General features: G+C 39.5%; 1 protein-coding gene across 1 annotated transcript in view; it reads right to left on the bottom strand.

Annotated features, from left to right (window-relative positions):
• Positions 1-25,037, bottom strand: part of LOC139572687 (ceramide synthase 2-like) — a 70,309-nt gene that overhangs the window by 34,251 nt on the left and 11,021 nt on the right. The window contains exon 2 of the mRNA XM_071395372.1: positions 23,691-23,864. Coding sequence (XP_071251473.1) covers positions 23,691-23,863 — 173 coding nt within the window. The 5' untranslated portion in view covers position 23,864. The remainder of the gene's footprint in view (positions 1-23,690; positions 23,865-25,037) is intronic.

Genomic DNA, 25,037 nt, shown 5'->3' with positions numbered 1-25,037 from the left:
GTAGACAGATGGGTGAAAGAGAAGAGGTATAAACATGTAGACAGATGGGTGAAAAGAGAAGAGGTATAAACATGTAGACAGATGGGGGAAAGAGAAGAGGTATAAACATGTAGACAGATGGGGAAAAGAGAAGAGGTATAAACATGTAGACAGATGGGGAAAAGAGAAGAGGTATAAACATGTAGACAGATGGGGGAAAGAGAAGAGGTATAAACATGTAGACAGATGGTGAAAGAGAAGAGGTATAAACATGTAGACAGATGGGGTAAAGAGAAGAGGTATAAACATGTAGACAGATGGTGAAAGAGAAGAGGTATAAACATGTAGACAGATGGTGAAAGAGAAGAGGTATAAACATGTAGACAGATGGTGAAAGAGAAGAGGTAGAAACATGTAGACAGATGGGTGAAAGAGAAGAGGTATAAACATGTAGACAGATGGGTGAAAGAGAAGAGGTATAAACATGTAGACAGATGGGTGAAAGAGAAAAGGTATAAACATGTAGACAGATGGGGAAAAGAGAAGAGGTATAAACATGTAGACAGATGGGTGAAAGAGAAGAGGTATAAACATGTAGACAAATGGGTGAAAGAGAAGAGGTATAAACATGTAGACAGATGGGTGAAAGAGAAGAGGTATAAACATGTAGACAGACGGGTGAAAGAGAAGAGGTATAAACATGTAGACAGATGGGGAAAGAGAAGAGGTATAAACATGTAGACAGATGGGGGAAAGAGAAGAGGTATAAACATGTAGACAGATGGGGGAGAGAGAAGAGGTATAAACATGTAGACAGACGGGTGAAAGAGAAGAGGTATAAACATGTAGACAGATGGGAGAAAGAGAAGAGGTATAAACATGTAGACAGATGGGGGAAAGAGAAGAGGTATAAACATGTAGACAGATGGGTGAAAGAGAAGAGGTATAAACATGTAGACAGATGGGAGAAAGAGAAGAGGTATAAACATGTAGACAGATGGGTGAAAGAGAAGAGGCATAAACATGTAGACAGATGGGTGAAAGAGAAGAGGTATAAACATGTAGACAGATGGGTGAAAGAGAAGAGGTATAAACATGTAGACAGATGGGTGAAAGAGAAGAGGTATAAACATACAGACAGACGGGGGAAAGAGAAGAGGTATAAACATGTAGACAGATGGGTGAAAGAGAAGAGGTATAAACATGTAGACAGATGGGGGAAAGAGAAGAGGTATAAACATGTAGACAGACGGGTGAAAGAGAAGAGGTATAAACATGTAGACAGATGGGTAAAGAGAAGAGGCATAAACATGTAGACAGATGGGAGAAAGAGAAGAGGTATAAACATGTAGACAGACGGGTGAAAGAGAAGAGGTATAAACATGTAGACAGATGGGTAAAGAGAAGAGGCATAAACATGTAGACAGATGGGGGAAAGAGAAGAGGTATAAACATGTAGACAGACGGGTGAAAGAGAAGAGGTATAAACATGTAGACAGATGGGTAAAGAGAAGAGGCATAAACATGTAGACAGATGGGTGAAAGAGAAGAGGTATAAACATGTAGACAGATGGGGTAAAGAGAAGAGGTATAAACATGTAGACAGATGGGTGAAAGAGAAGAGGCATGAACATGTAGACAGATGGGGAAAAGAGAAGAGGTATAAACATGTAGACAGACGGGTGAAAGAGAAGAGGTATAAACATACAGACAGGTGGGGGAAAGAGAAGAGGTATAAACATGTAGACAGACGGGTGAAAGAGAAGAGGTATAAACATGTAGACAGATGGGAGAAAGAGAAGAGGTATAAACATGTAGACAGATGGGTAAAGAGAAGAGGCATAAACATGTAGACAGATGGGTGAAAGAGAAGAGGTATAAACATGTAGACAGACGGGTGAAAGAGAAGAGGTATAAACATGTAGACAGATGGGTGAAAGAGAAGAGGTATAAACATGTAGACAGATGGGGGAAAGAGAAGAGGTATAAACATGTAGACAGATGGGTGAAAGAGAAGAGGTATAAACATGTAGACAGATGGGTGAAAGAGAAGAAGTATAAACATGTAGACAGATGGGGGAAAGAGAAGAGGTATAAACATGTAGACAGATGGGGAAAAGAGAAGAGGTATAAACATGTAGACAGATGGGGGAAAGAGAAGAGGTATAAACATGTAGACAGATGGGGAAAAGAGAAGAGGTATAAACATGTAGACAGATGGGGAAAAGAGAAGAGGTATAAACATGTAGACAGATGGGGGAAAGAGAAGAGGTATAAACATGTAGACAGATGGTGAAAGAGAAGAGGTATAAACATGTAGACAGATGGGGTAAAGAGAAGAGGTATAAACATGTAGACAGATGGTGAAAGAGAAGAGGTATAAACATGTAGACAGATGGTGAAAGAGAAGAGGTATAAACATGTAGACAGATGGTGAAAGAGAAGAGGTAGAAACATGTAGACAGATGGGGAAAAGAGAAGAGGTATAAACATGTAGACAGATGGGTGAAAGAGAAGAGGTATAAACATGTAGACAGATGGGTGAAAGAGAAGAGGTATAAACATGTAGACAGATGGGTGAAAGAGAAGAGGTATAAACATGTAGACAGATGGGTAAAGAGAAGAGGCATAAACATGTAGACAGATGGGTGAAAGAGAAGAGGTATAAACATGTAGACAGATGGGGTAAAGAGAAGAGGTATAAACATGTAGACAGATGGGTGAAAGAGAAGAGGCATGAACATGTAGACAGATGGGGAAAAGAGAAGAGGTATAAACATGTAGACAGACGGGTGAAAGAGAAGAGGTATAAACATACAGACAGGTGGGTGAAAGAGAAGAGGTATAAACATACAGACAGATGGGGGAAAGAGAAGAGGCATAAACATGTAGACAGATGAGGAAAAGAGAAGAGGTATAAACATGTAGACAGATGGGGGAAAGAGAAGAGGCATAAACATGTAGACAGATGAGGAAAAGAGAAGAGGTATAAACATGTAGACAGATGGTGAAAGAGAAGAGGTATAAAAATGTAGACAGATGAGGGAAAGAGAAGAGGTATGAACATGTAGACAGATGGGTGAAAGAGAAGAGGTATAAACATGTAGACAGATGGGTGAAAGAGAAGAGGTATAAACATGTAGACAGATGGGTGAAAGAGAAGAGGTATAAACATGTAGACAGATGGGTGAAAGAGAAAAGGTATAAACATGTAGACAGATGGGGAAAAGAGAAGAGGTATAAACATGTAGACAGATGGGTGAAAGAGAAGAGGTATAAACATGTAGACAAATGGGTGAAAGAGAAGAGGTATAAACATGTAGACAGATGGGTGAAAGAGAAGAGGTATAAACATGTAGACAGATGGGTGAAAGAGAAGAGGTATAAACATGTAGACAGATGGGTGAAAGAGAAGAGGTATAAACATGTAGACAGATGGGTGAAAGAGAAGAGGTATAAACATGTAGACAGATGGGTGAAAGAGAAGAGGTATAAACATGTAGACATACGGGGGAAAGAGAAGAGGTATAAACATGTAGACAGATGGGGAAAAGAGAAGAGGTATAAACATGTAGACAGATGGGTGAAAGAGAAGAGGTATAAACATGTAGACAGATGGGTGAAAGAGAAGAGGTATAAACATGTAGACAGACGGGTGAAAGAGAAGAGGTATAAACATGTAGACAGACGGGGGAAAGAGAAGAGGTATAAACATGTAGACAGATGGGTGAAAGAGAAGAGGTATAAACATGTAGACAGATGGGGGAAAGAGAAGAGGTATAAACATGTAGACAGATGGGGGAAAGAGAAGAGGTATAAACATGTAGACAGATGGGGAAAAGAGAAGAGGTATAAACATGTAGACAGATGGGGGAAAGAGAAGAGGTATAAACATGTAGACAGATGGGGGAAAGAGAAGAGGTATAAACATGTAGACAGATGGGGAAAGAGAAGAGGTATAAACATGTAGACAGATGGGGTAAAGAGAAGAGGTATAAACATGTAGACAGATGGTGAAAGAGAAGAGGTATAAACATGTAGACAGATGGTGAAAGAGAAGAGGTATAAACATGTAGACAGATGGTGAAAGAGAAGAGGTAGAAACATGTAGACAGATGGGTGAAAGAGAAGAGGTATAAACATGTAGACAGATGGGTGAAAGAGAAGAGGTATAAACATGTAGACAGATGGGTGAAAGAGAAAAGGTATAAACATGTAGACAGATGGGGAAAAGAGAAGAGGTATAAACATGTAGACAGATGGGTGAAAGAGAAGAGGTATAAACATGTAGACAAATGGGTGAAAGAGAAGAGGTATAAACATGTAGACAGATGGGTGAAAGAGAAGAGGTATAAACATGTAGACAGATGGGTGAAAGAGAAGAGGTATAAACATGTAGACAGATGGGTGAAGAGAGAAGAGGTATAAACATGTAGACAGATGGGGGAAAGAGAAGAGGTATAAACATGTAGACAGATACGGGGGAAAGAGAAGAGGTATAAACATGTAGACAGATGGGGGAAAGAGAAGAGGTATAAACATGTAGACAGACGGGTGAAAGAGAAGAGGTATAAACATGTAGACAGATGGGTGAAAGAGAAGAGGTATAAACATGTAGACAGATGGGGGAAAGAGAAGAGGTATAAACATGTAGACAGACGGGTGAAAGAGAAGAGGTATAAACATGTAGACAGATGGGTAAAGAGAAGAGGCATAAACATGTAGACAGATGGGAGAAAGAGAAGAGGTATAAACATGTAGACAGACGGGTGAAAGAGAAGAGGTATAAACATGTAGACAGATGGGTAAAGAGAAGAGGCATAAACATGTAGACAGATGGGGGAAAGAGAAGAGGTATAAACATGTAGACAGACGGGTGAAAGAGAAGAGGTATAAACATGTAGACAGATGGGTAAAGAGAAGAGGCATAAACATGTAGACAGATGGGTGAAAGAGAAGAGGTATAAACATGTAGACAGATGGGGTAAAGAGAAGAGGTATAAACATGTAGACAGATGGGTGAAAGAGAAGAGGCATGAACATGTAGACAGATGGGGAAAAGAGAAGAGGTATAAACATGTAGACAGACGGGTGAAAGAGAAGAGGTATAAACATACAGACAGGTGGGGGAAAGAGAAGAGGTATAAACATGTAGACAGACGGGTGAAAGAGAAGAGGTATAAACATGTAGACAGATGGGAGAAAGAGAAGAGGTATAAACATGTAGACAGATGGGTAAAGAGAAGAGGCATAAACATGTAGACAGATGGGTGAAAGAGAAGAGGTATAAACATACAGACAGACGGGGGAAAGAGAAGAGGTATAAACATGTAGACAGATGGGTGAAAGAGAAGAGGTATAAACATGTAGACAGATGGGGTAAAGAGAAGAGGTATAAACATGTAGACAGATGGGAGAAAGAGAAGAGGTATAAACATGTAGACAGATGGGTGAAAGAGAAGAGGTATAAACATGTAGACAGACGGGTGAAAGAGAAGAGGTATAAACATGTAGACAGATGGGAGAAAGAGAAGAGGTATAAACATGTAGACAGATGGGTAAAGAGAAGAGGCATAAACATGTAGACAGATGGGTGAAAGAGAAGAGGTATAAACATGTAGACAGATGGGGTAAAGAGAAGAGGTATAAACATGTAGACAGATGGGTGAAAGAGAAGAGGCATGAACATGTAGACAGATGGGGAAAAGAGAAGAGGTATAAACATGTAGACAGACGGGTGAAAGAGAAGAGGTATAAACATACAGACAGGTGGGTGAAAGAGAAGAGGTATAAACATACAGACAGATGGGGGAAAGAGAAGAGGCATAAACATGTAGACAGATGAGGAAAAGAGAAGAGGTATAAACATGTAGACAGATGGGGGAAAGAGAAGAGGCATAAACATGTAGACAGATGAGGAAAAGAGAAGAGGTATAAACATGTAGACAGATGGTGAAAGAGAAGAGGTATAAAAATGTAGACAGATGAGGGAAAGAGAAGAGGTATGAACATGTAGACAGATGGGTGAAAGAGAAGAGGTATAAACATGTAGACAGATGGGTGAAAGAGAAGAGGTATAAACATGTAGACAGATGGGTGAAAGAGAAGAGGTATAAACATGTAGACAGATGGGTGAAAGAGAAAAGGTATAAACATGTAGACAGATGGGGAAAAGAGAAGAGGTATAAACATGTAGACAGATGGGTGAAAGAGAAGAGGTATAAACATGTAGACAAATGGGTGAAAGAGAAGAGGTATAAACATGTAGACAGATGGGTGAAAGAGAAGAGGTATAAACATGTAGACAGATGGGTGAAAGAGAAGAGGTATAAACATGTAGACAGATGGGTGAAAGAGAAGAGGTATAAACATGTAGACAGATGGGTGAAAGAGAAGAGGTATAAACATGTAGACATACGGGGGAAAGAGAAGAGGTATAAACATGTAGACAGATGGGGAAAAGAGAAGAGGTATAAACATGTAGACAGATGGGTGAAAGAGAAGAGGTATAAACATGTAGACAGATGGGTGAAAGAGAAGAGGTATAAACATGTAGACAGATGGGTGAAAGAGAAGAGGTATAAACATGTAGACAGACGGGTGAAAGAGAAGAGGTATAAACATGTAGACAGACGGGTGAAAGAGAAGAGGTATAAACATGTAGACAGACGGGGGAAAGAGAAGAGGTATAAACATGTAGACAGATGGGTGAAAGAGAAGAGGTATAAACATGTAGACAGATGGGTGAAAGAGAAGAAGTATAAACATGTAGACAGATGGGGGAAAGAGAAGAGGTATAAACATGTAGACAGATGGGGAAAAGAGAAGAGGTATAAACATGTAGACAGATGGGGGAAAGAGAAGAGGTATAAACATGTAGACAGATGGGGAAAAGAGAAGAGGTATAAACATGTAGACAGATGGGGAAAAGAGAAGAGGTATAAACATGTAGACAGATGGGGGAAAGAGAAGAGGTATAAACATGTAGACAGATGGTGAAAGAGAAGAGGTATAAACATGTAGACAGATGGGGTAAAGAGAAGAGGTATAAACATGTAGACAGATGGTGAAAGAGAAGAGGTATAAACATGTAGACAGATGGTGAAAGAGAAGAGGTATAAACATGTAGACAGATGGTGAAAGAGAAGAGGTAGAAACATGTAGACAGATGGGTGAAAGAGAAGAGGTATAAACATGTAGACAGATGGGTGAAAGAGAAGAGGTATAAACATGTAGACAGATGGGTGAAAGAGAAAAGGTATAAACATGTAGACAGATGGGGAAAAGAGAAGAGGTATAAACATGTAGACAGATGGGTGAAAGAGAAGAGGTATAAACATGTAGACAAATGGGTGAAAGAGAAGAGGTATAAACATGTAGACAGATGGGTGAAAGAGAAGAGGTATAAACATGTAGACAGATGGGTGAAAGAGAAGAGGTATAAACATGTAGACAGATGGGTGAAAGAGAAGAGGTATAAACATGTAGACATACGGGGGAAAGAGAAGAGGTATAAACATGTAGACAGATGGTGAAAGAGAAGAGGTATAAACATGTAGACAGATGGGTGAAAGAGAAGAGGTATAAACATGTAGACAGATGGGTGAAAGAGAAGAGGTATAAACATGTAGACAGATGGGAAAAGAGAAGAGGTATAAACATGTAGACAGATGGGTGAAAGAGAAGAGGTATAAACATGTAGACAGATGGGTGAAAGAGAAGAGGTATAAACATGTAGACAGATGGGTGAAAGAGAAGAGGTATAAACATGTAGACAGATGGTGAAAGAGAAGAGGTATAAACATGTAGACAGATGGTGAAAGAGAAGAGGTATAAACATGTAGACAGATGGTGAAAGAGAAGAGGTAGAAACATGTAGACAGATGGGTGAAAGAGAAGAGGTATAAACATGTAGACAGATGGGTGAAAGAGAAGAGGTATAAACATGTAGACAGATGGGTGAAAGAGAAAAGGTATAAACATGTAGACAGATGGGGAAAAGAGAAGAGGTATAAACATGTAGACAGATGGGTGAAAGAGAAGAGGTATAAACATGTAGACAGATGGGTGAAAGAGAAGAGGTATAAACATGTAGACAGATGGGTGAAAGAGAAGAGGTATAAACATGTAGACAGATGGGTGAAAGAGAAGAGGTATAAACATGTAGACAGATGGGTGAAAGAGAAGAGGTATAAACATGTAGACAGATGGGTGAAAGAGAAGAGGTATAAACATGTAGACAGATGGGTGAAAGAGAAGAGGTATAAACATGTAGACATACGGGGGAAAGAGAAGAGGTATAAACATGTAGACAGATGGTGAAAGAGAAGAGGTATAAACATGTAGACAGATGGGTGAAAGAGAAGAGGTATAAACATGTAGACAGATGGGTGAAAGAGAAGAGGTATAAACATGTAGACAGATGGGAAAAGAGAAGAGGTATAAACATGTAGACAGATGGGTGAAAGAGAAGAGGTATAAACATGTAGACAGATGGGTGAAAGAGAAGAGGTATAAACATGTAGACAGATGGGTGAAAGAGAAGAGGTATAAACATGTAGACAGATGGGGAAAAGAGAAGAGGTATAAACATGTAGACAGATGGGGAAAAGAGAAGAGGTATAAACATGTAGACAGATGGGTGAAAGAGAAGAGGTATAAACATGTAGACAGATGGGGGAAAGAGAAGAGGTATAAACATGTAGACAGATGGGGAAAAGAGAAGAGGTATAAACATGTAGACAGATGGGTGAAAGAGAAGAGGTATAAACATGTAGACAGATGGGTGAAAGAGAAGAGGTATAAACATGTAGACAGATGGGTGAAAGAGAAGAGGTATAAACATGTAGACAGATGGGTGAAAGAGAAGAGGTATAAACATGTAGACAGATGGGTGAAAGAGAAGAGGTATAAACATGTAGACAGATGGGTGAAAGAGAAGAGGTATAAACATGTAGACAGATGGGGAAAAGAGAAGAGGTATAAACATGTAGACAGATGGGTGAAAGAGAAGAGGTATAAACATGTAGACAGATGGGTGAAAGAGAAGAGGTATAAACATGTAGACAGATGGGGAAAAGAGAAGAGGTATAAACATGTAGACAGATGGTGAAAGAGAAGAGGTATAAACATGTAGACAGATGGGGTAAAGAGAAGAGGTATAAACATGTAGACAGATGGTGAAAGAGAAGAGGTATAAACATGTAGACAGATGGTGAAAGAGAAGAGGTATAAACATGTAGACAGATGGTGAAAGAGAAGAGGTAGAAACATGTAGACAGATGGGTGAAAGAGAAGAGGTATAAACATGTAGACAGATGGGTGAAAGAGAAGAGGTATAAACATGTAGACAGATGGGTGAAAGAGAAGAGGTATAAACATGTAGACAGATGGGTGAAAGAGAAGAGGTATAAACATGTAGACATACGGGGGAAAGAGAAGAGGTATAAACATGTAGACAGATGGTGAAAGAGAAGAGGTATAAACATGTAGACAGATGGGTGAAAGAGAAGAGGTATAAACATGTAGACAGATGGGTGAAAGAGAAGAGGTATAAACATGTAGACAGATGGGAAAAGAGAAGAGGTATAAACATGTAGACAGATGGGTGAAAGAGAAGAGGTATAAACATGTAGACAGATGGGTGAAAGAGAAGAGGTATAAACATGTAGACAGATGGGTGAAAGAGAAGAGGTATAAACATGTAGACAGATGGTGAAAGAGAAGAGGTATAAACATGTAGACAGATGGTGAAAGAGAAGAGGTATAAACATGTAGACAGATGGTGAAAGAGAAGAGGTAGAAACATGTAGACAGATGGGTGAAAGAGAAGAGGTATAAACATGTAGACAGATGGGTGAAAGAGAAGAGGTATAAACATGTAGACAGATGGGTGAAAGAGAAAAGGTATAAACATGTAGACAGATGGGGAAAAGAGAAGAGGTATAAACATGTAGACAGATGGGTGAAAGAGAAGAGGTATAAACATGTAGACAAATGGGTGAAAGAGAAGAGGTATAAACATGTAGACAGATGGGTGAAAGAGAAGAGGTATAAACATGTAGACAGATGGGTGAAAGAGAAGAGGTATAAACATGTAGACAGATGGGTGAAAGAGAAGAGGTATAAACATGTAGACAGATGGGTGAAAGAGAAGAGGTATAAACATGTAGACAGATGGGTGAAAGAGAAGAGGTATAAACATGTAGACATACGGGGGAAAGAGAAGAGGTATAAACATGTAGACAGATGGTGAAAGAGAAGAGGTATAAACATGTAGACAGATGGGTGAAAGAGAAGAGGTATAAACATGTAGACAGATGGGTGAAAGAGAAGAGGTATAAACATGTAGACAGATGGGAAAAGAGAAGAGGTATAAACATGTAGACAGATGGGTGAAAGAGAAGAGGTATAAACATGTAGACAGATGGGTGAAAGAGAAGAGGTATAAACATGTAGACAGATGGGTGAAAGAGAAGAGGTATAAACATGTAGACAGATGGGGAAAAGAGAAGAGGTATAAACATGTAGACAGATGGGGAAAAGAGAAGAGGTATAAACATGTAGACAGACGGGTGAAAGAGAAGAGGTATAAACATGTAGACAGACGGGGGAAAGAGAAGAGGTATAAACATGTAGACAGATGGGGAAAAGAGAAGAGGTATAAACATGTAGACAGATGGGTGAAAGAGAAGAGGTATAAACATGTAGACAGATGGGTGAAAGAGAAGAGGTATAAACATGTAGAAAGATGGGTGAAAGAGAAGAGGTATAAACATGTAGACAGATGGGTGAAAGAGAAGAGGTATAAACATGTAGACAGATGGGTGAAAGAGAAGAGGTATAAACATGTAGACAGATGGGTGAAAGAGAAGAGGTATAAACATGTAGACAGATGGGGAAAAGAGAAGAGGTATAAACATGTAGACAGATGGGTGAAAGAGAAGAGGTATAAACATGTAGACAGATGGGTGAAAGAGAAGAGGTATAAACATGTAGACAGATGGGGAAAAGAGAAGAGGTATAAACATGTAGACAGATGGTGAAAGAGAAGAGGTATAAACATGTAGACAGATGGGGTAAAGAGAAGAGGTATAAACATGTAGACAGATGGTGAAAGAGAAGAGGTATAAACATGTAGACAGATGGTGAAAGAGAAGAGGTATAAACATGTAGACAGATGGTGAAAGAGAAGAGGTAGAAACATGTAGACAGATGGGTGAAAGAGAAGAGGTATAAACATGTAGACAGACGGGTGAAAGAGAAGAGGTATAAACATGTAGACAGACGGGTGAAAGAGAAGAGGTATAAACATGTAGACAGACGGGGGAAAGAGAAGAGGTATAAACATGTAGACAGATGGGTGAAAGAGAAGAGGTATAAACATGTAGACAGATGGGTGAAAGAGAAGAAGTATAAACATGTAGACAGATGGGGGAAAGAGAAGAGGTATAAACATGTAGACAGATGGTGAAAGAGAAGAGGTATAAACATGTAGACAGATGGGGTAAAGAGAAGAGGTATAAACATGTAGACAGATGGGGAAAAGAGAAGAGGTATAAACATGTAGACAGATGGGGAAAAGAGAAGAGGTATAAACATGTAGACAGATGGGGGAAAGAGAAGAGGTATAAACATGTAGACAGATGGTGAAAGAGAAGAGGTATAAACATGTAGACAGATGGGGTAAAGAGAAGAGGTATAAACATGTAGACAGATGGTGAAAGAGAAGAGGTATAAACATGTAGACAGATGGTGAAAGAGAAGAGGTATAAACATGTAGACAGATGGTGAAAGAGAAGAGGTAGAAACATGTAGACAGATGGGTGAAAGAGAAGAGGTATAAACATGTAGACAGATGGGTGAAAGAGAAGAGGTATAAACATGTAGACAGATGGGGTAAAGAGAAGAGGTATAAACATGTAGACAGATGGGTGAAAGAGAAAAGGTATAAACATGTAGACAGATGGGGAAAAGAGAAGAGGTATAAACATGTAGACAGATGGGTGAAAGAGAAGAGGTATAAACATGTAGACAGATGGGTGAAAGAGAAGAGGTATAAACATGTAGACAGATGGGTGAAAGAGAAGAGGTATAAACATGTAGACAGATGGGGAAAAGAGAAGAGGTATAAACATGTAGACAGATGGGTGAAAGAGAAGAGGTATAAACATGTAGACAGATGGGTGAAAGAGAAGAGGTATAAACATGTAGACAGATGGGGAAAAGAGAAGAGGTATAAACATGTAGACAGATGGTGAAAGAGAAGAGGTATAAACATGTAGACAGATGGGGTAAAGAGAAGAGGTATAAACATGTAGACAGATGGTGAAAGAGAAGAGGTATAAACATGTAGACAGATGGTGAAAGAGAAGAGGTAGAAACATGTAGACAGATGGGAAAAGGGAAGAGGTATAAACATGTAGACAGATGGGTAAAAGAGAAGAGGTATAAACATGTAGACAGATGGGTGAAAGAGAAAAGGTATAAACATGTAGACAGATGGGGAAAAGAGAAGAGGTATAAACATGTAGACAGATGGGTGAAAGAGAAGAGGTATAAACATGTAGACAAATGGGTGAAAGAGAAGAGGTATAAACATGTAGACAGATGGGTGAAAGAGAAGAGGTATAAACATGTAGACAGATGGGTGAAAGAGAAGAGGTATAAACATGTAGACAGATGGGTGAAAGAGAAGAGGTATAAACATGTAGACAGATGGGTGAAAGAGAAGAGGTATAAACATGTAGACAGATGGGTGAAAGAGAAGAGGTATAAACATGTAGACATACGGGGGAAAGAGAAGAGGTATAAACATGTAGACAGATGGGGAAAAGAGAAGAGGTATAAACATGTAGACAGATGGGTGAAAGAGAAGAGGTATAAACATGTAGACAGATGGGTGAAAGAGAAGAGGTATAAACATGTAGACAGATGGGTGAAAGAGAAGAGGTATAAACATGTAGACAGATGGGTGAAAGAGAAGAGGTATAAACATGTAGACAGATGGGGAAAAGAGAAGCGGTATAAACATGTAGACAGATGGGGAAAAGAGAAGAGGTATAAACATGTAGACAGATGGGTGAAAGAGAAGAGGTATAAACATGTAGACAGACGGGGGAAAGAGAAGAGGTATAAACATGTAGACAGATGGGGAAAAGAGAAGAGGTATAAACATGTAGACAGATGGGTGAAAGAGAAGAGGTATAAACATGTAGACAGATGGGTGAAAGAGAAGAGGTATAAACATGTAGACAGATGGGTGAAAGAGAAGAGGTATAAACATGTAGACAGATGGGTGAAAGAGAAGAGGTATAAACATGTAGACAGATGGGTGAAAGAGAAGAGGTATAAACATGTAGACAGATGGGGAAAAGAGAAGAGGTATAAACATGTAGACAGATGGGTGAAAGAGAAGAGGTATAAACATGTAGACAGATGGGTGAAAGAGAAGAGGTATAAACATGTAGACAGATGGGTGAAAGAGAAGAGGTATAAACATGTAGACAGATGGGGAAAAGAGAAGAGGTATAAACATGTAGACAGATGGGTGAAAGAGAAGAGGTATAAACATGTAGACAGATGGGTGAAAGAGAAGAGGTATAAACATGTAGACAGATGGGGAAAAGAGAAGAGGTATAAACATGTAGACAGATGGGTGAAAGAGAAGAGGTATAAACATGTAGACAGATGGGTGAAAGAGAAGAGGTATAAACATGTAGACAGATGGGTGAAAGAGAAGAGGTATAAACATGTAGACAGATGGGGGAAAGAGAAGAGGTATAAACATGTAGACAGATGGTGAAAGAGAAGAGGTATAAACATGTAGACAGATGGTGTAAAGTGAAGAGGTATAAACATGTAGACAGATGGGTGAAATAGAAGAGGTATAAACATGTAGACAGATGGGGAAAAGAGAAGAGGTATAAACATGTAGACAGATGGGTGAAAGAGAAGAGGTATAAACATGTAGACAGATGGGTGAAAGAGAAGAGGTATAAACATGTAGACAGATGGGGAAAAGAGAAGAGGTATAAACATGTAGACAGATGGGTGAAAGAGAAGAGGCATGAACATGTAGACAGATGAGGAAAAGAGAAGAGGTATAAACATGTAGACAGACGGGTGAAAGAGAAGAGGTATAAACATATAGACAGATGGGTGAAAGAGATGAGGTATAAACATGTAGACAGATGGGTAAAGAGAAGAGGCATAAACATGTAGACAGATGGGTGAAAGAGAAGAGGTATAAACATGTAGACAGATGGGGAAAAGAGAAGAGGTATAAACATGTAGACCGATGGTGAAAGAGAAGAGGTATAAACATGTAGACAGACGGGTGAAAGAGAAGAGGTATAAACATGTAGACAGACGGGGGAAAGAGAAGAGGTATAAACATGTAGACAGACGGGGGAAAGAGAAGAGGTATAAACATGTAGACAGATGGGGAAAAGAGAAGAGGTATAAACATGTAGACCGATGGTGAAAGAGAAGAGGTATAAACATGTAGACCGATGGTGAAAGAGAAGAGGTATAAACATGTAGACAGATGGGTGAAAGAGAAGAGGTATAAACATGTAGACAGATGGGTGAAAGAGAAGAGGTATAAACATGTAGACAGATGGGGGAAAGAGAAGAGGTATAAACATGTAGACAGATGGTGAAAGAGAAGAGGTATAAACATGTAGACAGATGGGTGAAAGAGAAGAGGTATAAACATGTAGACAGATGGTGGAAGAGAAGAGGTATAAACATGTAGACAGATGGTGTAAAGTGAAGAGGTATAAACATGTAGACAGATGGGTGAAATAGAAGAGGTATAAACATGTAGACAGATGGGGGAAAGAGAAGAGGTATAAACATGTAGACAGATGGGGGAAAGAGAAGAGGTATAAACATGTAGACAGATGGGGTAAAGAGAAGAGGTATAAACATGTAGACAGATGGGTGAAAGAGAAGAGGTATAAACATGTAGACAGATGGGGAAAAGAGAAGAGGTATAAACATGTAGACAGATGGGTGAAAGAGAAGAGGTATAAACATGTAGACAGATGGGGTAAAGAGAAGAGGTATAAACATGTAGACAGATGGGTGAAAGAGAAGAGGTATAAACATGTAGACAGATGGGGGAAAGAGAAGAGGTATAAACATGTAGACAGATGGGGTAAAGAGAAGAGGTATAAACATGTAGACAGATGGGTGAAAGAGAAGAGGTATAAACATGTAGACAGATGGGGAAAAGAGAAGAGGTATAAACATGTAGACAGATGGGTGAAAGAGAAGAGGTATAAACATGTAGACAGACGGGGGAAAGAGAAGAGGTATAAACATGTAGACAGATGGGGAAAAGAGAAGAGGTATAAACATGTAGACAGATGGGTGAAAGAGAAGAGGTATAAACATGTAGACAAATGGGTGAAAGAGAAGAGGTATAAACATGTAGACAGATGGGTGAAAGAGAAGAGGTATAAACATGTAGACAGATGGGTGAAAGAGAAGAGGTATAAACATGTAGACAGATGGGTGAAAGAGAAGAGGTATAAACATGTAGACAGATGGGTGAAAGAGAAGAGGTATAAACATGTAGACAGATGGGGAAAAGAGAAGAGGTATAAACATGTAGACAGATGGGTGAAAGAGAAGAGGTATAAACATGTAGACAGATGGGTGAAAGAGAAGAGGTATAAACATGTAGACAGATGGGTGAAAGAGAAGAGGTATAAACATGTAGACAGATGGGGGAAAGAGAAGAGGTATAAACATGTAGACAGATGGTGAAAGAGAAGAGGTATAAACATGTAGACAGATGGTGTAAAGTGAAGAGGTATAAACATGTAGACAGATGGGTGAAATAGAAGAGGTATAAACATGTAGACAGATGGGGGAAAGAGAAGAGGTATAAACATGTAGACAGATGGGTGAAAGAGAAGAGGTATAAACATGTAGACAGATGGTGAAAGAGAAGAGGTATAAACATGTAGACAGATGGGGGAAAGAGAAGAGGTATAAACATGTAGACAGATGGGTGAAAGAGAAGAGGTATAAACATGTAGACAGATGGTGAAAGAGAAGAGGTATAAACATGTAGTAAGATGGAGAAAAGAGAAGAGGTATAAACATGTAGACAGACGGGAGAAAGAGAAGAGGCATAAACATGTAGACAGATGGGTGAAAGAGAAGTGGTATAAACATGTAGACAGATGGGTGAAAGAGAAGAGGTATAAACATGTAGACAGATGGGGAAAAGAGAAGAGGTATAAACATGTAGACAGATGGGGGAAAGAGAAGAGGTATAAACATGTAGACAGATGGTGAAAGAGAAGAGGTATAAACATGTAGACAGATGGGGTAAAGAGAAGAGGTATAAACATGTAGACAGATGGTGAAAGAGAAGAGGTATAAACATGTAGACAGATGGTGAAAGAGAAGAGGTATAAACATGTAGACAGATGGGGGAAAGAGAAGAGGTATAAACATGTAGACAGATGGTGAAAGAGAAGAGGTATAAACATGTAGACAGATGGGTGAAAGAGAAGAGGTATAAACATGTAGACAGATGGGTGAAAGAGAAGAGGTATAAACATGTAGACAGATGGGTGAAAGAGAAGAGGTATAAACATGTAGACAGATGGGTGAAAGAGAAGAGGTATAAACATGTAGACAGATGGGTGAAAGAGAAGAGGTATAAACATGTAGACAGATGGGTGAAAGAGAAGAGGTATAAACATGTAGACAGATGGGTGAAAGAGAAGAGGTATAAACATGTAGACAGATGGGTGAAAGAGAAGACGTATAAACATGTAGACAGACGGGGGAAAGAGAAGAGGTATAAACATGTAGACAGATGGGGAAAAGAGAAGAGGTATAAACATGTAGACAGATGGGTGAAAGAGAAGAGGTATAAACATGTAGACAGATGGGTGAAAGAGAAGAGGTATAAACATGTAGACAGATGGGGGAAAGAGAAGAGGTATAAACATGTAGACAGATGGTGAAAGAGAAGAGGTATAAACATGTAGACAGATGGGTGAAAGAGAAGAGGTATAAACATGTAGACAGATGGTGGAAGAGAAGAGGTATAAACATGTAGACAGATGGTGTAAAGTGAAGAGGTATAAACATGTAGACAGATGGGTGAAATAGAAGAGGTATAAACATGTAGACAGATGGGGGAAAGAGAAGAGGTATAAACATGTAGACAGATGGGGGAAATAGAAGAGGTATAAACATGTAGACAGATGGGGGAAAGAGAAGAGGTATAAACATGTAGACAGATGGGTGAAAGAGAAGAGGTATAAACATGTAGACAGATGGGTGAAAGAGAAGAGGTATAAACATGTAGACAGATGGGGGAAAGAGAAGAGGTATAAACATGTAGACAGATGGGTGAAAGAGAAGAGGTATAAACATGTAGACAGATGGGGAAAGAGAAGAGGTATAAACATGTAGACAGATGGTGAAAGAGAAGAGGTATAAACATGTAGACAGATGGGGAAAGAGAAGAGGTATAAACATGTAGACAGATGGGTGAAAGAGAAGAGGTATAAACATGTAGACAGATGGGTGAAAGAGAAGAGGTATAAACATGTAGACAGACGGGGGAAAGAGAAGAGGTATAAACATGTAGACAGATGGGGAAAAGAGAAGAGGTATAAACATGTAGACAGATGGGGGAAAGAGAAGAGGTATAAACATGTAGACAGATGGGGAAAGAGAAGAGGTATAAACATGTAGACAGATGGGTGAAAGAGAAGAGGTATAAACATGTAGACAGATGGGTGAAAGAGAAGAGGTATAAACATGTAGACAGACGGGGGAAAGAGAAGAGGTATAAACATGTAGACAGATGGGGAAAAGAGAAGAGGTATAAACATGTAGACAGATGGGTGAAAGAGAAGAGGTATAAACATGTAGACAGATGGGGGAAAGAGAAGAGGTATAAACATGTAGACAGATGGGTGAAAGAGAAGAGGTATAAACATGTAGACAGATGGGTGAATAGGAAGAGGTATAAACATGTAGACAGATGGGTGAAAGAGAAGAGGTATAAACATGTAGACAGATGGTGAAAGAGAAGAGGTATAAACATGTAGACAGATGGGTGAAAGAGAAGAGGTATAAACATGTAGACAGATGGGTGAATAGGAAGAGGTATAAACATGTAGACAGATGGGTGAAAGAGAAGAGGTATAAACATGTAGACAGATGGTGAAAGAGAAGAGGTATAAACATGTAGACAGATGGGGTGAAAGAGAAGAGGTATAAACATGTAGACAGATGGGTGAAAGAGAAGAGGTATAAACATGTAGACAGATAGGGTGAAAGAGTAGAGAAGAGGTATAAACATGTAGACAGATGGGTGAAAGAGAAAGAGGTATAAACATGTAGACAGATGGGGAAAAGAGAAGAGGTATAAACATGTAGACAGATGGGTGAAAGAGAAGAGGTATAAACATGTAGACAGATGGGTGAAAGAGAAGAGGTATAAACATGTAGACAGATGGGTGAAAGAGAAGAGGTATAAACATGTAGACAGATGGGTGAAAGAGAAGAGGTATAAACATGTAGACAGATGGGTGAAAGAGAAGAGGTATAAACATGTAGACAGATGGGTGAAAGAGAAGAGGTATAAACATGTAGACAGATGGGTGAAAGAGAAGAGGTATAAACATGTAGACAGATGGGTGAAAGAGAAGAGGTATAAACATGTAGACAGATGGGTGAAAGAGAAGAGGTATAAACATGTAGACAGATGGGTGAAAGAGAAGAGGTATAAACATGTAGACAGATGGGTGAAAGAGAAGAGGTATAAACATGTAGACAGATGGGGGAAAGAGAAGAGGTATAAACATGTAGACAGATGGGGAAAAGAGAAGAGGTATAAACATGTAGACAGATGGGTGAAAGAGAAGAGGTATAAACATGTAGACAGATGGGTGAAAGAGAAGAGGTATAAACATGTAGACAGATGGGGGAAAGAGAAGAGGTATAAACATGTAGACAGATGGGGAAAAGAGAAGAGGTATAAACATGTAGACAGATGGGTGAAAGAGAAGAGGTATAAACATGTAGACAAATGGGGGAAAGAGAAGAGGTATAAACATGTAGACAGATGGGTGAAAGAGAAGAGGTATAAACATGTAGACAGATGGTGAAAGAGAAGAGGTATAAACATGTAGACAGATGGGGGAAAGAGAAGAGGTATAAACATGTAGACAGATGGGGAAAAGAGAAGAGGTATAAACATGTAGACAGATGGGTGAAAGAGAAGAGGTATAAACATGTAGACAGATGGGTGAAAGAGAAGAGGTATAAACATGTAGACAGATGGGGGAAAGAGAAGAGGTATAAACATGTAGACAGATGGTGAAAGAGAAGAGGTATAAACATGTAGACAGATGGTGAAAGAGAAGAGGTATAAACATGTAGACAGATGGTGAAAGAGAAGAGGTATAAACATGTAGACAGATGGTGAAAGAGAAGAGGTATAAACATGTAGACAGATGGGTGAAAGAGAAGAGGTATAAACATGTAGACAGATGGGGAAAAGAGAAGAGGTATAAACATGTAGACGGATGGGGGAAAGAGAAGAGGTATAAACATGTAGACAGATGGTGAAAGAGAAGAGGTATAAACATGTAGACAGATGGGGTAAAGAGAAGAGGTATAAACATGTAGACAGATGGTGAAAGAGAAGAGGTATAAACATGTAGACAGATGGTGAAAGAGAAGAGGTATAAACATGTAGACAGATGGTGAAAGAGAAGAGGTAGAAACATGTAGACAGATGGGTGAAAGAGAAGAGGTAGAAACATGTAGACAGACGGGGGAAAGAGAAGAGGTATAAACATGTAGACAGATGGGGAAAAGAGAAGAGGTATAAACATGTAGACAGATGGGTGAAAGAGAAGAGGTATAAACATGTAGACAGATGGGTGAAAGAGAAGAGGTATAAACATGTAGACAAATGGGTGAAAGAGAAGAGGTATAAACATGTAGACAGATGGGTGAAAGAGAAGAGGTATAAACATGTAGACAGATGGGTGAAAGAGAAGAGGTATAAACATGTAGACAGATGGGTGAAAGAGAAGAGGTATAAACATGTAGACAGATGGGAAAAGGGAAGAGGTATAAACATGTAGACAGATGGGTGAAAGAGAAGAGGTATAAACATGTAGACAGATGGGTGAAAGAGAAGAGGTATAAACATGTAGACAGATGGGTGAAAGAGAAGAGGTATAAACATGTAGACAGATGGGTGAAAGAGAAGAGGTATAAACATGTAGACAGACGGGGGAAAGAGAAGAGGTATAAACATGTAGACAGATGGGGAAAAGAGAAGAGGTATAAACATGTAGACAGATGGGTGAAAGAGAAGAGGTATAAACATGTAGACAGATGGGTGAAAGAGAAGAGGTATAAACATGTAGACAGATGGGTGAAAGAGAAGAGGTATAAACATGTAGACAGACGGGGGAAAGAGAAGAGGTATAAACATGTAGACAGATGGGGAAAAGAGAAGAGGTATAAACATGTAGACAGATGGGTGAAAGAGAAGAGGTATAAACATGTAGACAAATGGGTGAAAGAGAAGAGGTATAAACATGTAGACAGATGGGTGAAAGAGAAGAGGTATAAACATGTAGACAGATGGGTGAAAGAGAAGAGGTATAAACATGTAGACAGATGGGTGAAAGAGAAGAGGTATAAACATGTAGACAGATGGGGAAAAGAGAAGAGGTATAAACATGTAGACAGATGGGTGAAAGAGAAGAGGTATAAACATGTAGACAGATGGGTGAAAGAGAAGAGGTATAAACATGTAGACAGATGGGGAAAAGAGAAGAGGTATAAACATGTAGACAGATGGGTGAAAGAGAAGAGGTATAAACATGTAGACAGATGGGTGAAAGAGAAGAGGTATAAACATGTAGACAGATGGGTGAAAGAGAAGAGGTATAAACATGTAGACAGATGGGTGAAAGAGAAGAGGTATAAACATGTAGGCAGATGGGGAAAAGAGAAGAGGTATAAACATGTAGACAGATGGGTGAAAGAGAAGAGGTATAAACATGTAGACAGACGGGGGAAAGAGAAGAGGTATACACATGTAGACAGATGGTGAAAGAGAAGAGGTATAAACATGTAGACAGATGGTGTAAAGTGAAGAGGTATAAACATGTAGACAGATGGGTGAAATAGAAGAGGTATAAACATGTAGACAGATGGGGGAAAGAGAAGAGGTATAAACATGTAGACAGATGGGTGAAAGAGAAGAGGTATAAACATGTAGACAGATGGGGGAAAGAGAAGAGGTATAAACATGTAGACAGATGGGTGAAAGAGAAGAGGTATAAACATGTAGACAGATGGTGAAAGAGAAGAGGTATAAACATGTAGACAGATGGTGAAAGAGAAGAGGTATAAACATGTAGACAGATGGGGGAAAGAGAAGAGGTATAAACATGTAGACAGATGGTGAAAGAGAAGAGGTATAAACATGTAGACAGATGGGGGAAAGAGAAGAGGTATAAACATGTAGACAGATGGGGGAAAGAGAAGAGGTATAAACATGTAGTAAGATGGAGAAAAGAGAAGAGGTATAAACATGTAGACAGACGGGGGAAAGAGAAGAGGCATAAACATACAGACAGATGGGTGAAAGAGAAGAGGTATAAACATGTAGACAGATGGGGAAAGAGAAGAGGTATAAACATGTAGACAGACGGGTGAAAGAGAAGAGGTATAAACATGTAGACAGACGGGTGAAAGAGAAGAGGTATAAACATGTAGACAGATGGGGGAAAGAGAAGAGGTATAAACATGTAGACAGATGGTGAAAGAGAAGAGGTATAAACATGTAGACAGATGGGGGAAAGAGAAGAGGTATAAACATGTAGACAGATGGGGGAAAGAGAAGAGGTATAAACATGTAGACAGATGGTGAAAGAGAAGAGGTATAAACATGTAGACAGATGGGGTAAAGAGAAGAGGTATAAACATGTAGACAGATGGGGGAAAGAGAAGAGGTATAAACATGTAGACAGATGGTGGAAGAGAAGAGGTATAAACATGTAGACAGATGGGTGAAAGAGAAGAGGCATAAACATGTAGACAGATGGGGGAAAGAGAAGAGGTATAAACATGTAGACAGATGGTGAAACAGAAGAGGTATAAACATGTAGACAGATGGGTGAAAGAGAAGAGGTATAAACATGTAGACAGATGGTGAAAGAGAAGAGGTATAAACATGTAGACAGATGGGTGAAAGAGAAGAGGTATAAACATGTAGACAGATGGGTGAAAGAGAAGAGGTATAAACATGTAGACAGATGGGTGAAAGAGAAGAGGTATAAACATGTAGACAGATGGGTGAAAGAGAAGAGGTATAAACATGTAGACAGATGGGTGAAAGAGAAGAGGTATAAACATGTAGACAGATGGGGGAAAGAGAAGAGGTATAAACATGTAGACAGACGGGTGAAAGAGAAGAGGTATAAACATGTAGACAGATGGGGAAAGAGAAGAGGTATAAACATGTAGACAGATGGGGAAAGAGAAGAGGTATAAACATGTAGACAGATGGGTGAAAGAGAAGAGGTATAAACATGTAGACAGATGGGTGAAAGAGAAGAGGTATAAACATGTAGACAGATGGGGAAAGAGAAGAGGTATAAACATGTAGACAGACGGGTGAAAGAGAAGAGGTATAAACATGTAGACAGATGGGGAAAGAGAAGAGGTATAAACATGTAGACAGACGGGTGAAAGAGAAGAGGTATAAACATGTAGACAGATGGGGAAAGAGAAGAGGTATAAACATGTAGACAGATGGGTGAAAGAGAAGAGGTATAAACATGTAGACAGATGGGGAAAGAGAAGAGGTATAAACATGTAGACAGACGGGTGAAAGAGAAGAGGTATAAACATGTAGACAGATGGGGAAAGAGAAGAGGTATAAACATGTAGACAGACGGGTGAAAGAGAAGAGGTATAAACATGTAGACAGATGGGGAAAGAGAAGAGGTATAAACATGTAGACAGATGGGGAAAGAGAAGAGGTATAAACATGTAGACAGATGGGTGAAAGAGAAGAGGTATAAACATGTAGACAGATGGTGAAAGAGAAGAGGTATAAACATGTAGACAGATGGGGGAAAGAGAAGAGGTATAAACATGTAGACAGATGGGGGAAAGAGAAGAGGTATAAACATGTAGACAGACGGGTGAAAGAGAAGAGGTATAAACATGTAGACAGATGGGGAAAGAGAAGAGGTATAAACATGTAGACAGACGGGTGAAAGAGAAGAGGTATAAACATGTAGACAGATGGGGAAAGAGAAGAGGTATAAACATGTAGACAGATGGGTGAAAGAGAAGAGGTATAAACATGTAGACAGATGGGGAAAGAGAAGAGGTATAAACATGTAGACAGATGGGTGAAAGAGAAGAGGTATAAACATGTAGACAGATGGGTGAAAGAGAAGAGGTATAAACATGTAGACAGATGGGTGAAAGAGAAGAGGTATAAACATGTAGACAGATGGGTGAAAGAGAAGAGGTATAAACATGTAGACAGATGGTGAAAGAGAAGAGGTATAAACATGTAGACAGACGGGTGAAAGAGGCAGAGGATTAATCTTATTAGGGGTGACAGCCAGACAGACAGCCAAACAGACAGACAGACAGACAGAACAGACGGACAGACGTACCTCTCGAAGATCTGTCGTATTACAAGGAAGGCTAGGGCGATGGGTAGCACCACCCAAAGGTCGCTGGCCTTGGCGTAGACACGGCCATCTTTGTCTTCCAGGTCAGCCCAACCCAGCCCCTCAGGGAACCACAGCCGCTCATTCCAGAACCACTCGCTCAGACTGGACACCATACTGGGGAGAGAGCGGAGAAGACGCTTAATATACTGACATTTACACACACATGCACAAACGCAAAGATACACACACACACAAACAAACACACACACACACAGCACACCGTTGGCAGCATGCTGCCTCAGGGGGATGGGAGGAAGGAGTGGTTACATCATCCTTTGTGGTTATTTGAATTGCCAGTGAATGAAAGGATGTGACCAGTTGTCCCATGTGTAGCCTACTTTCTGGTCTCTTTTATGACACAATGTCTGTCTAATCCTTCTCTATCTCATCCTAGCCAGACACAGGAAGAATGGAAAGGGTTAAAATCACTAACTGAATGAATGTTTATTTATCCATTTCTCTCACCGCAGTTAAACAACAAGAACCATCCCAATCAGTCTAGAGGAAATGTTCATACCTCAACAATCGACTGAAGTCAAATCCATATTCTAATCTATACCATCTGTTGTGTAAACTCCACATAACACACATTGGGAGAAATCTGCAGGCCAAATGAATAGGAAAGATTGGCACCAACTAATTAGATGTAATGACATTGTGTCACGTTCTGACCTTAGTTCTTTTGTTATTTCTTTGTTTTAGTATGGTCAGGGCGTGAGTTGGGTGGGTTATCTATGTTCGTTTTTCTATGTTGGTTTTTTCGTTTGGCCTGATATGGTTCTCAATCAGAGGCAGGTGTTAGTCGTTGTCTCTGATTGGGAACCATATTTAGGGAGCCTGTTTTCTATTGTGTTTTTGTGGGTGGTTGTTTTCTGTGTCTGTGTGTTCCACACGGAACTGTTTCGGTTTTCGTTCGTTCACTTTATTGTTTTTTATTTCAGTGTTCAGTTTGATCCATTCATCATGAACACTTACAACGCTGCGCATTGCTCGCATTGGTTGTGCAAATCTTCCACATTCAATTACAGATGTAGGATCTTCATTTGATCACCCTGTTGCAGGAGAACTGTCCTGCATTGCAGGAAATGTAACACTTGTTGTGTATTTGAGGTTTAAAAAGGCTTCTGAAGTTTGTAATTTCCATTTAGAAATTTCACACTCAATATTCCCTCACGAAAAATGTATCAATACCTACAAAAATGTAAATTAATTATAATCTACATAATAATCACATTCATGTTGATGTAGGATTATTTTCCTGCTGTAGTGTCACGCCCTGACCTTAGT

The sequence above is a fragment of the Salvelinus alpinus genome, chromosome 4, assembly GCF_045679555.1.
Source record: "Salvelinus alpinus chromosome 4, SLU_Salpinus.1, whole genome shotgun sequence".
Classification (NCBI taxonomy): domain Eukaryota; kingdom Metazoa; phylum Chordata; class Actinopteri; order Salmoniformes; family Salmonidae; genus Salvelinus; species Salvelinus alpinus.
Note: the sequence above shows the minus strand (reverse complement) of the source record. Positions and strands in the feature narration are given on the sequence as shown.